The sequence below is a fragment of the Sciurus carolinensis genome, chromosome 11 (assembly GCF_902686445.1).
Source record: "Sciurus carolinensis chromosome 11, mSciCar1.2, whole genome shotgun sequence".
NCBI classification, from domain to species: domain Eukaryota; kingdom Metazoa; phylum Chordata; class Mammalia; order Rodentia; family Sciuridae; genus Sciurus; species Sciurus carolinensis.
The window spans coordinates 80,058,391-80,076,390 of record NC_062223.1 but is presented as its reverse complement, the minus strand read 5'-3'; the positions used below and the strand labels follow the sequence as shown (position 1 = coordinate 80,076,390).

The window sequence follows — 18,000 nt, the reverse complement described above, 5'->3', positions numbered from 1 at the left end:
ATATCCAGACCTTTTTATTTTGAGACAGTTTTATTAAATTGCTTAGGCAGGCCTCAAACTTATGATCCTTCTGCCTTGGCCTCCCAAGTAACTGGTATTTCAGGCCTGTTCCACTGTATCCTTCTTGAGACTCATTTGCTTCTTTCTTTCTTTTTTTGTTTTGTTTTGTTTGGGTACCAGCAATTGAACCCAGGGACACTTAACCAGTGAACCACATCCCCAGCCCTTTTTATTTATTTATTTATTTTTGAGATGGAGTCTTGCTAAGTTGCTTGGGGCCTTGCTAAGTTGCTGAGGCTGACTTTGAACTCATAATCCTCCTGCCTCAACCTCCCAAGTTGCTGGGTATACAGGTGTGTTCCACCATGCCCAGCTAGAGACTCATTTCTAATGAAACTGAAAATCTTGTTTTCTAGAGTCTCCCATTGTTTGCCTGTTCAGCTCTCCCTTTCCTATAGTGTTATTATGGCAAACAAAAACTATCTGATCAACACATTCTTCAGCTAATTTCACCCTCTTTAATAAGTTTACTGAATTTTCTTATAAACTTAGGATCATTTTGTCTCATTTTTAAGTTGAGTTTGCATTTCTCTGCTCTGAATTATTGAGTAATTTTTTAAAATGTAACTTTCAGAGAACATTTTAATTTCCAACTTTCTCATGTTTCTAAGGTGCTCCTTAATGTTCCCTCTAGAGTCTCCTGCAAGTGATAATTGTTGTTGTCTCCTACAGAGGAAGCGTACTGCACATGAGCGTGCCAAGGAACTTTATAGTTCAGGGGAGTTTTCCAGTGGCAGAAAGTGGGGAGATGATGCTCCTAAGGAAGAAATAGATACAGGGGCTGTGAACTTGATCGAATCAGGAGCTTGTGGAGCCTTTGTTCATGGGTTGGAAGATGAGATGTATGGTAAGTATGATTGCATAGTAATAATAGTACCCATTCATTGAGTGACTGTCAGGCATTGAATAGAGTGATAAACATGCATTGTCTCATTTAGTTTTCATAGTCAGTCCGTGAAATATCTGTTCTGACTTTTTTTTTTTTTAATTTTTTTTGTAGTTGTAGATGGGCAGCATGCCTTTATTTTATTCATTTATTTATATGCGGTGCTGAGAATCGAACCCAGTGCCTCACACATGCTAGGCAAGCGCTCTACCACTGAGCCACGACCCCAGCCCTCTGTTCTGACTTTTATAAACAGAAGAGGCTGATGCCCAGTAGTATGATATAATGGTTAAGAACATGGCTTTAGGTTTAGTCAATGCATATTCAAATTTCATCATTTCCCTAAAATGAAAGTCCTTCCGAGTTGTGAGAATTCATTGAGGTTCAATATATGTAATGCATTTGGCATAATAAATGATTCATTTATAGTAAGCACTTGGTAGTAAAAATTGATGGTTACCCAGCTAGGAAGACATAGAAACAATTTAAACTCAGGTATCTGACCAGAAAACCTTTAATAGAACTGATAAAGACTTTTTGTGTGTGTGTGTGGTACTGGCAATTGAAAGCAGGACCTCTCATTTGCCAGGCAAGAGGTACATCCCCCAAACCTTATCAAATTTTTATTTTGGGACACAGTCTTACTAAGTTGCCCAACCTGGCCTTAAACTTGCAGTCTTGCTGGTTCAGCCTCCCTGGTAGCTGAGATTACATGCATGTGCACCATACCCAACAAGATAAAGGCTTTTCACCTTTGATTTTGAAAGATATTTTCATGGAATAGAATTCTAGATTAATAGAACCTTTCCATCTCTATCTTCTAAAGATGTTGAAAGGTGTACTATCATTTTTGTCTTTGTTCCTCTCTGTGTGTAACAAGTGTTTTTTTCCTCAACCTTCTGTTAAGATTTTCTCTTTATCATTGACTTTAAGCAATTTGATTATGAATGCTTTGGTGTAGTTTTCTTATTGTTTCTTATGTTTAGAGTTTATTGAACTTCTTGAATCGAATGTAGTTTTCATCACATTTAGAAAAATTTCAAGTAGTATTTTTATAAATATATTTTTATATATATTTATAAATATATATATATATAAGGCCTTTTAGGGACTCTTTTTTTTTTTTTTTTTTTTTTTTTTTTTGGTGCTGGGGATTGAACCCAGGGCCTTGTGCTTACAAGGCAAGCACTCTACCGACTGAGCTATCTCCCCAGCCCCAGGGACTCTTAATTACATGTGTTAGGCTCCTAAAGTTTTCCTGCAGCTCACTGATGTTCTGTTTTTTTTTTGTTTTTTTTTTTTTTAAACATTCTCTGTGTCTTATTTTGAATAGTATCTATTAATTTCATCTTTGGCTTTTTTTTTTTTTAATTGTTTTTAGTTGTAGATGGACCCAATACCTTTATTTTATTTATTTATGTGGTGCTGAGGATCAAACCCAGTGCCTCATGCATGTGAGGCAAGTGCTCTATCACTGAGCTACAACCCCAGCTCCTGATTTCATCTTTGAGTTCATTAATCTTTCTTATGAAATATCTGATACTAATCTCCTACAGTGTATTTTTCATCTTACATATAGATGTCATCTTTAGGTATTTTTGTTTTGTTTTGTAACCAGGGGCACATTACTCCTGAGCTCCATCTGTAGCCGTTTTTAATTTTTATTTTGAAACAGGGACTGAATTACTGAAGCTTGCCTTGACTTTGCAATCGTCCTACCTAAGCTTCCAGAGTTGTTGGGATCATAGGCATGTGCTGCGGTACCCAACTTTTAGACTTTTAATTAGAATTTGGGTTTTTTTTTTTTTTTTTCCGTATCTTCCATGTCTCTACTTACTATGTGTAATCTTTCCTTCAGCTTTTTCAACAAATTACATATTTATAATTGTCCAGTATTGTGTGGTTTCTGATTGGTTTGATTTTCTTCCTTATTAGAGATTATATCACTGTGATTCTTTGCATGTTTAGTAATTTTTAATTGGATGTGAGGCATTGTGAATTTTATATATTATTAGGTACTGAACATTGTTTTATTCCTACTTATCTTCTTGAGCTTTGTTCTGAGGTACATTTTGCTTGTCCTCATTTTAAGCTTTGTTAGGTAAGACCAGTGCAGTTGAGTCTGAGGCTTATTTTTCTGCACTATTGAAGCAAAACTCTTCTGAATAAACTCTTATTGGTCCTATGTGAGTTCTGACTTTTGTTCTCCCTTAGGTAGTTCTTTTCCAGTTCTCAGTTTCCTCACAAATCAGAACTTAGCCGAAGACTTGAGGGGAGTACTTTTGCAAATTTCCCAAATTCTGCATCTCTCTGTGGAGTTTTCTCCTTTTGGTACTTTTTTTTTTTTTTTTTTTTTTTTTTTTTTTGTGGTGCCAGGGATTGAACCCCGGGCCTTGTGCTTGCAAGGCAAGCACTCTACCAACTGAGCTATCTCCCAAGCCCCTCCTTTTGGTACTTTAATATATGATTTCTAGTGAGTTTGGCTTCCCCCAGACTCCTAGCTCTGTCTTCTCAACTCAGGGAGATGGGCAGTCTAGAAACTCTTTATGCATTAAACTACTGTAATCATAGAACTCACTTCATTTATTTCCCATCCCTCAGGAATTACTGTCCTTCCTTGCCTGATATCCAATGTCTGGAATACAGTTGCTTCATATACAGTCAGGTGCTATACAGCAATGTTTTGGTCAATAGTAGACTTAATTGTTATTAAGATTTTAAAGGAATTGAAAAATTTCTATCTCCCAGTAAGCTCTAACCATCCTGATACCATAACACAAAGCCTTACTTACATGTTTATGGTAAACAATCTTATTGAGCCACCAATCATATAAAAAGTAGAGTGCTTATACTTGATAATAATAATAAACATGTATGTTACTGGTATATGTCTTTACTATAATGTTTGTTTGTTTGTTTGTTTTTTGATAATGGTGATTGAACCTAGGGGTACTTTATCCCAGTCCTTTTTAGTTTTTATTTTGAGATAGGATCTTGCTAAATTGCTTAGGGCCTCACAAAATTACTGAGGCTGGCCTTGAACTTGAGATCCTCCTGATTCATTCTCCCAAGTTGCTGGGATTACAAGTGTGCACCACCAAGCCAGGCACAAAACTACATTATTCTTAAAATGGTCTTTCCATTGGCTTCTATAATTCCTATTTTTCTCTTTATATCTTGGGACATCCTGCTATAGTTTGAATGCAGTCTGAATGGCTTCCTCAAGGATTCATATGTTGAAATCTTGGTCTCCAGTTTGGCCACTGTACTGTTCTTTTTATCATTATTTTAGAGAGTATACCTTTTTTTTTAAAGTGTTTAAAATAGTTACGCCAGCAGCACCCTCATATGCCTCATGTTAACTGTGTCTTGATTGCCTTGTTGAGTGATTGAGCTATGCCATCTGGGTTTATGTAATATCAGTGATGTTCTCACAATGATGAGATACCCTTTTGACGCATTTCTCAGAACATATCCTTATTATTACATGACACATAACTGTATTTTGTCTTTGTCTTTTCCTGGGAGGATAAAGCTAGTCTTCCTTACTATATTTGGGTGCTAAAAGAAACTTAGTAAAGCTCTTGTGACTTCCGTAATATGATGCTATCTAGCTCACATAGATCACAGAATATCAGTGTTTTGTGGTGATTGATTACAACCTCCTAATTTTCACTGAGTATAACAGACTTTGGGAAGTAATGTTGATTGTCCAAATTTGAGAATAAATTTGTGTTGAAGACAGGGTTAGGACCCATGTCTTAACAATACTATAAAAATTAGCTCAGAATAGAACTGAAAAGTGCAAGAATATCGTTTTTGAGGTTTTTAAAAATCAGTAAATGTAAAAAATTTGTTTGCACTATCCAGTTTGCTTTAAGATATTCCATGTATAGTCATCCTTCCATATCCAAGGGTGATTGGTTGCAAGTGCTACCACTTATGTGAACAAGCATAATATTTACATGTAGACTATAGTCATCCTCCTATTTACTTTAAATCATCTCTAGATTACTTACAATACCTAATACAATGTAAATGCTATGCAAATAGTTGTTGTCCTCTATTATTAGGGAATAGTAATAAGAAAAAAAAGGACTGTTTGTGTTCAGTACTGATGAAAAATTCTTTTCCAATATTTTTGACCCATATTTGGTTGAGTACACAGATGTGGCACCCATGGATATGAAGGGCCAACTGTGTACAAAAATTAAAACCGAGTTTTTTTTTTTTGCTATGGACTTGAAATACGATTTATAATTTAAATAGTATTAGATAATAAGGAAGTCCAGTTATTAAGTCCTGTCCTACTCTAAGATGTATAACCGAAACCTGCTATGTTTTGTTTCTGTTAGCAGTTTTGCTTTCATCTCTCATTGCATTTCTCCACTATTAATGTTTATGTGATTTAGTTTATATAGTTTGCAGTTTGTCATTAAAGTTTTTTGTTGTTTTGTTGTTTGTTTTTTTTTGCATTCTGGGAATTGAATCCAGGACTTTAGCATGCCAAGCTCAGGCTCACCACTGAGCTTCACCCCCAACCCTTGTCACTGAGATTTAGTTAAAGTAACTTAAATTTGACAAGTCAGTAGATCACAACCTGGCATCAGACATGTCAGCTTTCTAATTTTATCATATTTATAAAATTCTAGGTAACTTAGGGTTTTATTTTTATTATTATTTTTTTAGATTATAAAAACTTCCTCTTTAATCAAGGCTTTTAACATGGAACAATAAAATGGAAAATTTCCAATACTTTGAAACATAATTCCATAAGTCACCATCCATACAACACTCAGCAGGAAAAAAACAAAACAGCAAGTTCACACAATCCCTGTAACAGCTATAGTGTGATTCTCAGATGCTCCTTCCATCTGCCAAGTGTGTTCTGCTGGATACAGAGCACACTGTGCCTTCTGAGGTCATACCCAACTGAGGCTGTGGTCCACAGAGCACTTATTTGGCAGGGTGGTAGTGGCTACATTCCATAAGCAAAGCAGTTATTAGCACATTCAAACATTGTATTGAACATCCTTTAAATATCAAAGTGAAAAACAAGAAGGCAACGTAATCATGTTATCAGAAAGATGTTAGAAAGTAAGGACAGCTGTGTAAAGCTTGAGACTGAAAAGTGACTTGCCAGCTTCATTTCTTTGACTTCTTGGGTATTGGCTGCCAGAACAGCAAGATGTGATGTTTTGGTTCATGGATCATATAATGAACCCATCCCTGACTTTGCTGAACGCCGAGGTTCCTTCACTCATACTCAGACATCAAATGGGTTTTAGGGACCAATTTGGCTATGTCCTTGGGCAACATGACATGAAAGGCCTTTTTGTTTCTTAAGGACTAGTAACTCTTTTAGGTATTGTTTTAAGGGTTATTTGTTCCAGAAAGCTGCTTCTGGACCCATTGACTGGACTGTGTGCCCTTTTCTACATTTTCTTTTATTCTCCATGCCTTTCCATTGTAAACACTCATCACTCTGAAATACCATTAGTTCTTCATTTGTAAATGTTGGGAGACAGTCTTGTTCTTGTTTATCTTTATATCTTCAGTATTAAGCACACAGCTATCACGTAGCTAAACCAGGATCAGGTTTGTGGAGTTTTTTCTTTCTTTCTTTCTTTTTCCCTCTCTTAGGATAGCAGATTTCCTTTCTCTGCACTGAACTTTTAAGGGGTATGTGATATGTGTCTAACATTCTAGAAAGTCCATTAGAAAATATAATTTATTATATATAATTGCCACATTGCACAGGCAGAAAAAGACACCATGTTTCTTTGCTTCTGTTTGGAATTGCATCAGCTCAGGTCACACTAATTATCTCATGTTCATCAGAAGTTCCTCTGACTTCCCTTGATGGATTTGTAAAGGTTACACATGAGTCATTGTGGCGTAATAGATAAAACCCTAGGAAGAAGAGCCAGCAGTTAACATACTTGTGTTTATCTCTGACTTCCTTTATAATTATTGGTAATTTCATGTTTAAATCATATTATTGTGAATAAAATCTTTCATTCTGATGGAAAGGAGTAATTCATAATTACCTAGAAAAATCTGAATCATCTCCCCTTTATGTAGTAGTCTACTTTTAACTTGTCCATAATTTAGCCTTTCTTTTACAAAAAACAAATGATATTTTTGTGTTTTAACCATAACTTCAGTTAGTTGTCTTTTTTAAACTATATATTTTGTTGCAGAGCCATTTGGGAACCACTGGTACAAAACAACCATATATAAAAGTCTTGTGAGCACTGTCCATGTCTTACTCATCTCTGCCTCCCTAGCACTTAGTATAGGGCCTAGAGCAGTGTTTTCTGGAAATGTTTATTAATGAGTGAACAAAAGATTTCCGGGATTTTAGTGACTTTACATTTCCTGAGCCTGCAAAGCAGTAGAAGACAATGTGTCTGTTTTGAAAACCCATACTATGCTTTATATGCCCAGCAGTATGCTATATGCATTACCTGCATTATCTTATTTAGTCCTGACAACTGTATTAGGAAATGAGTATTATCTACATTTAACAGGCTAGAAAATGGTGGTGCCAGGAAGTTAAGTTGCTTATTCAAGATCACCTTCTAAATTGGTGGTGGCGGGGGGAGATCACTTTCTCTAGTGTGCTCTGAAACCTCTGTCATCTAGGGCATGTACTCTTTTCTTTTTTGGGGGGGGGATATTGAGGATTGAACTCAGGGGCACTCAACCACTGAGCTACATCACCATCCCTATTTTGTATTTTATTTAGAGACAGGGTCTCACCAAGTTGCTTAGTGCCTTGCTTTTGCAGTTTGGCTTTGAATTCGGTAATTCCTCCTGCCACAGCCTCCTGAGCCACTGGGATTACAGGCATGTGCCACCATGCCCATCTAGAGCATGTATGCTTAACTGTGCAAAATACTAGCCTAAAATTAACAGAACATGGTTGTAGTCTTATCTCTGCTTTCACTTACTTTGAGGCCAGTTAATTTTCTTTGCTAAATCTTACCTCTAAAATGAGAATAATGATATCTAGCTTATTTTACTCCTCTCCTGACCCCACCCCAGTTCTGGGAATTGAATATCCTCAACGCTTTTTGAAATTTTGTTTTAAGTCAGAGTCTTGCTAAGTTGCCCAGGTGGGCCCCAACTTTTGGTCTTCCTACCTCAACCTCCTGAGTAGTTAGGATTACAAATATGTGTCACCACACCTGGCTAGCTTGTTTTAATCTTAATAATGATGATCAGATTGTTTAATAACTGATTTAAAAAAAAAAAAAAACTTTCCTGTGGTTGGAATACCATAATAGGAAAACTTACTTTTAAAGAAATTCAGTTAATTTCGGCAAATGTGTGACTTAATGACATACGTATGGAGTCATTTAAACCATAGTCCTCATGACTCCTTCATGTTCTTAATGAAACATGAAGGTGGCATTGAGGAGATCCCTACAGGGAGCATTTGTAGAGAGAATTTGTAGAGTATAGAGTGAAAGACAGCCTGAATGCAAAGGATTTCATCTTGGATTTTTCTCATGCTCTTAACTTGATGTGCAGTTCCATTTGTCATCTTTTATTTTTTCTCTTTTCTCTAGAGGTTCGAATTGCTGCTGTGGAGGCTCTCTGCATGCTGGCCCAGTCTTCGCCCTCTTTTGCTGAGAAGTGCCTTGATTTCTTGGTTGACATGTTTAATGATGAAATTGAGGAGGTACGTCTACAGTCCATACATACCATGAGAAAAATCTCAAATAATATCACCCTCCGAGAAGATCAACTTGACACTGTCTTGGCTGTGTTAGAGGTGAGTGCTTGCTTGCAGTTTGTTAGTCATTTCTTCCACACATTTCTACTGACCCCAACTCTTACCCCTTTAAAACCAGGTGTTGTGCTAGGTATTGGTAAGTGTATCTATATCTGGCATCCATCTCAACATTTCCCTCTCCCAAGATGGGGGAAACTGACTGCTAAATAGGAATTTGAAATAAGCTTGGTATTGCTATGATCAGGAAAGAACAGGGTACCCTGAGAATAAAAATATTATCTAACCCAAATCAGCTAACTTGAGGTTTGAGATAAAGAAGAAAAAAAGTGGGCTGGGGAGATAGCTCAGTTGGTAGAGTGCTTGTTTTGCAAGTACAAGGCCCTGGGTTCGATCCCCAGCACCGCAAAAAGAAGAAAAAAAGTGCCACTTGAAGAAGAAAGAATAGGATGCATTGAGGTATTTCTTACAAGGAGGGAGTGGTACTGGCGGTGGGGTGGAAGGAGGAACCAAAGGAGCAAGCTTCAATATCCAATTGTAAGGGAACATATAATGTACTCCAGGAATTAAAAAGAGTTCATTATAGTGGTTGCATAGTTGAAGAGACTAGAAGGACTTTTGATTTTATTTTATTCTAGTGAATCACAGGCTGTTGGAGCAGGAAGTTGCCTTAAGGATTTGTTCAACCTATAGTTTTATAGAGAATAAAGTAATCTGAAGTCTCATAGTCATTAAAAGGCTGTGCCAGGTTATGAACACAGATTTACTTCCTAGACTGTACAACTGTATGTGGTTCTTGGGTTATTTATTAAAGAGTGTGGATTTTATTTGCAAGTACTGATTTCATTTTCTAAATATTAATAAGTGGAATTTGACCTTAGGTCTTCCTGCATATGAAAGCAATACTAATTGAATGCTTAGTTTTTAGCAACCTTGATTCAGATTTCTGCTGTGTACCTCAGAAAACAGATTGAATGCTTTGGTTTTTGAGGTTCCTTTAATTCTCCCAGTTGCTTAGCTCTTCTGTTAAATTTTTTCCCCTAAATTATACATCTTTATTTGTAATTTTCATGTATTTTTCCCTAAGAGGGTAAGTTTTTTATTCCATGTGTTGTTGCTCATGATGGTTTGTGTAATGTAGCCACTCTTTTCCTTTTTAGCTTTCTTTCCCACCATTTCTCACCTTGAACTTTACACTGTAGTCACTTCTCTACACATTCTTTCTCTCTCATTTTGCCTTCACTGTATTTCTCCTTCTCTGCTTGCAAAATTGCCCTTTTTGCTAGCCAACTTCTGCTTCTTCCCACAGTCTACATTAGGCAACAGATCCAGGAAACCTTCCCTACCCACGAGTCTCACTCTTGGGAGGGCTAAATGTCACTCCTCTGTGATACCCTGTGTATACCCTTCTAGAATTTGTTAGCAATTTATTCCATAAGACTGAGTTGCTTGAGGGTGCAGGGTCCTATCTTCTTTCATTTTTTTTTTTTTTTCATTCCCAGAGCATTACAGTGTCTGATACAATGAAGTACTTAGTAAACATTTACTAAGTAGCAATAATATGTATAGGTATAAACTCTTTGAGTTGGAATTCTGTTTAAGAATTTAGACATACAGAAACTTGCTGGGTTTTTTATTGTGTGTGTTTGCTTCTGGGGATTGAACCCAGGGTCTCACACATGCTAGGTAAACACTCTACCACTGAACTATATCCCCAGTCCTTTAAATCTTGAGAGAGGGTCTTGCTAAGTTACCCAGGCTAGTCTAGAACTTGTGATCTTCCTGCTTCAGCCTCCAGATTAACTGGGATTACAGGTGTGCACCACCACACCTGACTTAAATTTGCTGTTTCTAAACTGTTCCTCCACTCTGCTACTCACTCTTCCCCTACATTTACCATGTTATTGTACTTCATTGCCTTCCCCCACCACACCTTTTTGTGGTGTTTAGAATCAAACCCAAAGCATTGCACCTGGTAGGCAAGCACTCTACCACTGAGCTACATCCTCAGCCCTACTAAGTCATTGCTTTGAGTCTAAGTTAGCTCACCCTTCCAGCTGGAATTTTCTGGGGTCTTTTTGTTGGTGGTTTTTGGTTTTTTTTGGTGTTGTTTTATTTTTATTTTTATTTTTGTTTTTGTTTTGCTATGCTGAGATACTATCCTGTGTACTGGAAATATAATGGTGTCAAAAACAGGATTTCTGCTCTCATGGAACTTATATGCTAAAGGAAGGTAGAGTGAACAAACAAAATGATTTTAGATAAGGTTAAAGGATCAGAAGATAAACATGATAGAAGAGTGGGGAATTTCACTGTAAATAAAGTAGTGGGTAAAGACTTTCTGAGGACATGATGTTTATAAATAAAGTGGTTGGTAAAGACTTTCTGAGGACATGATGTTTGAATTGACTCTTGAATGACAAAGAGCAGCCAACCGTGTGAAGATTGGGGGAGGGAACTATAGGAAAAGGCAACAGCTAATGGAAAGACTTCAGGACACATGTAAGGTCTGATATGTTTCCATAATGGAGAAGAAGAAGGCCAGTATGGGTTGAATATGCTGAAAAGGTAGAAATGTAGTATGAGATGAGGTCTGAAGAGTGGATAAGGAGAGGACAAGTCTAAAACCTTGTAGGCCATTATAAAATATTTGGATTTTATTCTAAGCATTATGGAAACCCTTGGAGAAGTTTGTGAAGAGGATGACATGTCAGTTTGCTCTTCTTTCAGTTTTTTTTTTTGATACTGGGAAGTGAACCCAATTTTACCACTGAGCTACATTCCCAGTCCCTTTTATTTTATTTTTTTATTTTGAGACAAGGTCTTGCTAAATTGCCCAAGCTGACCTTGAACTTGCCATCCTCCCATGTCAGCTTCCTGAGTCACTGGGATTATAGGCATGCACCACTATGTATGACCCAACATTTCTCTTTCTTGAAATATTCTTGAAATTCATGTAAGTTGACTCTTTACCTCAGTCACTTAATACATATTTATTGAGTACCAAACACATGTATCTGTTCTTTTATTTCTTGTATTTCATCATGTATGGCAGTTTTTGTGTATTTGTTTTAGCTCCCTGATGAAATTATTAGCTCTATAAATAAAGTGACAAAATGATACCTTTCATGATATTCTTTTCACTGTATTTCATAAGTGGTTACTTATGTGTAGTGAATGCTAGTAAATATTTTTAAATAAATCTATACAACTTGACTATATAATTGGGAATTATACTGTTCTTAATAAGAACACAAATCAGTTTTTTTTTTATTACTTTAAAAACTGTTTTTCTAGTTCATCAGTCTAACTAGCTATCTATTCTTAGCAGTGGAGATTTGTTCATTTGGGAAGCATTACATCCTATGGTTATGTTCACAGCATTTAGAGCTGAGTAGATCTGAGTCAACTTATCAGTCTCTCTCTTTGGTCCTTCCTTTTTCCTTTTGTTCCTTTGATATTTCTTGACAATATGGTATATGCCCGGCAGTGCTCTAGGGGAGGATACAATAATGAGCAAGAGTGATGGCTCTACTCTCGTGGACTTTATACTTTAGACACTAGGGAGAGAATGACACAAATAAAGCTATAATAATAAGCTGAGATAAGTTCATGACAGGAGTTAGATCCTTTGGGAGTATATCAAAGGAACTTGGTCCTTTAAAGGAGTACAGCAATCAGGAAAGGATTCTAATGCTAAGCTCAAAAAAGAAGGAATTGGGCACTAACTTGGCAGGAAGAGTTGAAAGTGTGAGCTGGAAGAAAATTCTGGGAGAAGCAGAAGATGTAGATCTGTGGTGGGTAGGAAAATGCCACAGTTGGAGACCAAAAGGAGGCTGTGCCACTGGAATAAAGAGCTGGTGCAAGTGCAGTGAGGATAGGCTGGAGGGGGAAGTGGGGCCAAATTGTGCAGTCTTAAAAGTCATCTACTGTTCACTTTTTGTTTGCTTTGGCCAGGCTGGCTTCCATGCTATTTTCAAACATGCTTCTTCCCCGTGGCCTTCATGCTTGCTGTTCTTTTTGATTATTCTGTATAGAAGACCCCACCTATCCTAGCTCTTTTTCCCTTCTTAGGCTGTCCTTTTACATAGTGCAATGAGGTTCTTATACTGTTGGCATCATGATTGCGTTCCAGACAGGAAGATGAAGGAAGGGTAAAAAGCAAAAAGGAGCAGGGCTGCTGTAACTGGCCCTTTTTAAAATCAATAAAATGAGAGCTTTTTTTTTTTTTAAGGAATTCCAGCCAGTAAATTTCTGAATACTTCCTTGGAAGGTAGCTAGGGAGGAGGGGATGATAGATGGAGCCTGGGTTTACTCAGAGTGACTACATTTAAAATTATCTTTTTTTTTTTTTTTTTTTTAAGGATTCATCCAGAGATATTAGAGAGGCCCTTCATGAACTCTTATGCTGTACTAATGTTTCAACCAAAGAAGGCATTCATCTTGCACTAGTAGAGCTGCTGAAAAATTTAACCAAGTACCCTACTGATAGAGATTCCATATGGAAGTAAGGACTTTTCCCTCATTTACTCTCTGAATTCCAAAATGACAAATGTACAATGGTACAATGTTGACATTATTTGATGGATCATCATTGATTGAGGTGTAGCACTCAATGTTATTTTTTAATTCAGAAATCTCAGCTGCACACAGTGGTACATGTCTATGATCCCTGCGACTTGAGAGGTTGAGGTAGGAGGATAGTACATTTGAGACCATTCTGGGCAACTTAGTAAGACCCTGCCTCAAATTAAAAAATAAAATAAAGTAAAAGGGCCTGGGGATGTAGCTTAATGTCCCTGGATTCAATTCCTAGAGCCTGCAAAAAACAAAACAAAAAAATTTAGAAATTTTTCATTCTATGTAACCAAACTCTCAGGAGTCTGATTCCTAAAATGAATATTAATTTTTAGATTATTTATTCATTTGTTTTTTCATCTATCTAGCAAATATTATGTGCCTTTTGCATGCTGACTATGCCAAGTTCCATGGTAGATTTTAGAGGTATAGATATGAGTGTATTAGATTTCCTTTTTCTACTATATAATTAATAAATGCTTTGTCTGTTTTGCATTTTGCACAGTATTATCACCCTCATTATCAAGATTAGGGGCAGGCTGACACTTGATCTACAGACAGGGAACGACAATCATTTTCCTAATAATCTCTTGTTTTGCTGACTGTTTTCAAGTTGTTAATACTAGTCATAAACTTCTATTTGAAGAACTGCTTACATACATGTAATATAAAATATTATGGTGCTCCACATATGTAAATGAGCTTATTTGACAAAACCACTCCAACAGTGTATAGTTGATTGATTTTCAAACAAATTTTTTACTAAAAGAAAAATTGTGGTTTAAATCAGGTATTTGGAAAGTATATATCTGTATATATGTTTGTATGTATGTATCTATCTATCTATCTTGAGAGTATGTGTGCATGAATGTGCACATGAGTGTGGCTGCAATGCTAGGGATTAAACCCAGGACCTTGTGCATGTTTGACAACTGCTGTGCCACAGAGCTGTATTCTCATTGCTCTAGAAGATATATTAAAAACTAAAAATATCACAGGAATTTGAGTCTTGCTTTAGGCAACATTTTTATATCTAGTTTTCTTTATTTGCCATTTGTTCATGTTTGTACAGTCTAATTAATGCAGTGCAATTCAATACACACTTATTAATTGTCTTCAGGTAGCACTCAGTCATTTGAGGTGAGACAGATGCAGTGGATACATACCTCTATCAGTAATTGTAGTTCTGCAGAGGAACAGAAGGAATGATTAGTTCTGCATGTTGACAGGCATTTTTCTAGTAGTAAAAGAAATTTGTGGTTATTTGGCCCACCTATAATAGTTATGTAAGCTTGTCTTTATTGGGTGGTTGTGGGCAAAATAGTTTAATGCTATAGTGCTCCAAAATATTCTAGTTATCTGTTCTAATTATCATTTAATTTTTAATCTCTTCCCATGAATTATGGGTTTATTTAGAAATATTAAAAGAGAATATGATAAAGGAGTAAAGGAATAATCAGAGTGGTGTGCTAAAGGTAGATGCATGAATGAAAGTTTTGAAGAAGGTAGCTTGTTCTGTTTTTCTCTAATCCATTCGACAACTGCTTACTGAGGACTTGTAATCCAGTCACTATGCTAGGTACTATAGAGATTTAAAAATAGAGACCCAGCCCTCAAATAGCAGGAAGAGAGAGAAATAGGAAATATATAGATAGGAAGGTGGATGAGATGGTAAAAAATTAACTATATTAACAAGCCAGAATTGAATATGTGTGTCTCAGGGGACCCTATAATAGCATTTGTTATTTCCCAGTTGAGTTCTGAATAGAACTGGGGAGAAAATAAAGGAATGACCCCTGGAACCAAACTGCAACCTTTACAGTGTGCCCTGAGGCACAGTGAGTTAAAGGATTTAGAGTAGCCAGAATATTAAAGAATAGATTTCTTTTCACATAGATGGAAAACATCAGGCTAAGAAGAGTATTCTTTCCTAGCAAGATGTAGTGCTTTAGTTGAAGATGCCTTTCATACCTCTTGTAGTCATATATTGGTTCATGGTATTTGTTTTATCTTTTTTGCTGATCTACCTACTCTTCTATCCTGGTGAAGTGTCATCTGCTGTGTGATGCTTTCTCTGATTTTAGTGATCTCTTCTACCTTTGCCAGGTAAAAAGTAGAGTGTCTTTCATTTGATAGTTGATTACTTTGTAGTGCTATTATTGAATCCATGTTCAGAAGCACATCTCAAGAAAAATCAATGTCTGAGAGACCAGTGTTGAAAAGAAAGACTTTATTCAGTGGCCAAAGAATGGAGAAGGGGGATCTTTGCTCACAAATCAACTTTTGAATTCCAGAGGGTTGAGATGGGACAGATGGAGGATACAAATAATGAGGTATAGAGGTAGGCTAATAAAGTGGAGGAATATTCCAGTCTTTTCTGGGGTGACTTGCCAGGAGCTCAGGTGCCACCTTTTTTCAGTTCTTTTACAGTTTGATGTGTCCATTCTTGGTGACTGGTAGGTGATCTTAGCCTTGAAGTATAAAACTTAAGTAAGTCTAGGTTAAGTTAACCCTATATTATGGTTTTGGACAAAACATTTATCAAACAATCTATATGTTTACATGCAGAGATGAGTAGAGTCTGACCCAAAGGTCAAGGCAACTAAAGAGACAGGCTACAATATGAAGACAGAGGTGCTGAACTTTTCTTCTTGTTCCAGTTACTCATTGGACATCTGTGAGCCCAAGTGAAGAATTAGTGTTTTTAGCAAAAGTGACCTTCAGGGCTGGGGTTGTTGTTCAATTATAGAATGCTTACCTAGTACATGAATTTGAGGCACTGAATTTGGTTCTTAGCACTGCATATGAATAAATAAAATAAAGGTCTATCAACAACTAAAAAATATTTTTAAAAAAAAATTCTTCAGGTTTCTGAAGAATAACCTAGGTTAACCATCATTATCATCACCCACGTCTGAAGTATTATCTACAGCAAAGCTAGTGGAAAACTAATACGTGTTGCCTATCTGTGTGATATCCATAATTGATGATTTTTAAGTCAACTAAGAGCAAGCGAAGCTAGAGGGTTTATTTGGACTTTTCCCCAGTTACAGTAATGATCATCTTTGCTGTGGATTATAAACTCATTGAGGACAGAGGTTAAGATTTGTAGTTCTTTTCAATACAGTGCAGCTTCTAAACCAGGATTTAGCAAATAAATGTAATAAGATACACAATTACCTCACTTGTGTAATTGTTTATAGCTTATAAAGGGTCCTCGTGTGGTTATAATGACTAATGTTTATTTAGTTCTTACCATGTGACAAATACCTTGTTAAGTACTGTACATCTGTTTTCCCTTAATCCTCATAGCAGCTTTATGAGGAATTCTTTCAATCCCATCTTGTAGACAACAAAACTACCAGTCCAAGACTACACAGTTTCAGACCAGGGCTTTAATTTCAGAACCTTACCCAAGATATCAGTTAGAAGACTTTTGACTGCAAGTGAAGAAAAAAAAAAAATCTGGTATGAAACATTTTGAACAAAAAGTCTAACTTTTTACATAACAAGAAGGTTGGCTTCAGGATTGGTCATTAAACAACTTAACAGGATTAGCACCCTGGTTGATTTCTCTGCAGTTCTCTTGGCTTTAACCTCATAGTTGGCAAGATGGCTGCCTCATAAGACAACATCTAAGTACAGAAAGGAAGGAACATTCCTTTTCATGCATTTCTCCTTTTATTTGGTTAGAAAAACATTCTTGAGATGCCCTCCACCAGACTTCCCCTCTTGTTCCATTGACTAGAACTGGGTTACTTGCCTCCCAGCAAACCAATCGCTGGAAAATGAGAAGGGGGATTGCCAGTGTGTTTTTAGGCCAAACCCTTGGACTGTGTTTACCTTCTCTGAGCACTTTGCATTCTGCCTCTTACTTGAAGAAAATCAGGGCTCTCTTGGCAAGGAAAGTGGGGGAAATGGCTATTGGTTAAATGGCTAAACAACTAGTAATATCTGCCATACCAGTTCTTTTGTCTTCATAATAACCAATCTTTTAAAATGCATTAACTGAGTTCCAGAATAATTGAATAACTTGAGAATTTCTAATTCCAAATCAAGTTTTCTGATTCTAATTGCTGGTACTTATTAATTTATTTTTATTTATTTATTTTTTATTATTTTATTGTAAACAAATGGGATACATGTTGTTTCTCTGTTTGTACATGGCGTAAAGGCATACCATTTGTGTAATCATAAATTTACATAGGGTAATGCTGTTTGATTCATTCTGTTATTTTTTCCCTTCCCCCCACCCTTATTAATTTATTGAAGTGGGGTTTTGTTTGTTTTTTTCAGGTGCTTGAAGTTCCTGGGAAGTCGGCATCCAACCCTGGTGCTTCCTTTGGTGCCAGAGCTCTTGAGCACCCACCCATTTTTTGACACAGCTGAACCGGACATGGATGACCCAGCCTGTATCCTTTGTGCTTATGATGGTTCCCACTGACTTGATTGGCCACCTTGGAATCTGTTTACGGTGTAGCTGCAGTGGTCTGAGTTTTGTTTTGTTTTTTCCATTCCCTTTAGATAAAAAGAGTTTGAGAAAGTCTGGTGATTATTAGTCTCAGCTTTCATTGTTGTTTTCACAGTAATTCATTTTTTTAGCATCTATTGTAGTCCACATACTCATTAAATGTTTTATACATTTTTATCACTGATCTTCTAAACAACCTTGCAAACAGGAAAATAGTTTATAGATGAGGAAACAGGTTTATAGAGTTTAGATGACTCTCGAGAA

General features: G+C 36.5%; 1 protein-coding gene across 3 annotated transcripts in view; it reads left to right on the top strand.

The window, feature by feature from the left end:
- Ints4 (integrator complex subunit 4) overlaps positions 1 to 18,000 on the top strand; it is a 105,646-nt gene that overhangs the window by 38,072 nt on the left and 49,574 nt on the right. For all 3 annotated transcript variants that reach the window (XM_047517423.1, XM_047517421.1, XM_047517422.1), the window contains 4 exons: positions 733 to 907; positions 8,524 to 8,729; positions 13,052 to 13,194; positions 17,562 to 17,677. In XM_047517423.1, the coding sequence (XP_047373379.1) occupies positions 733 to 907; positions 8,524 to 8,729; positions 13,052 to 13,194; positions 17,562 to 17,677 (640 nt within the window). The remainder of the gene's footprint in view (positions 1 to 732; positions 908 to 8,523; positions 8,730 to 13,051; positions 13,195 to 17,561; positions 17,678 to 18,000) is intronic.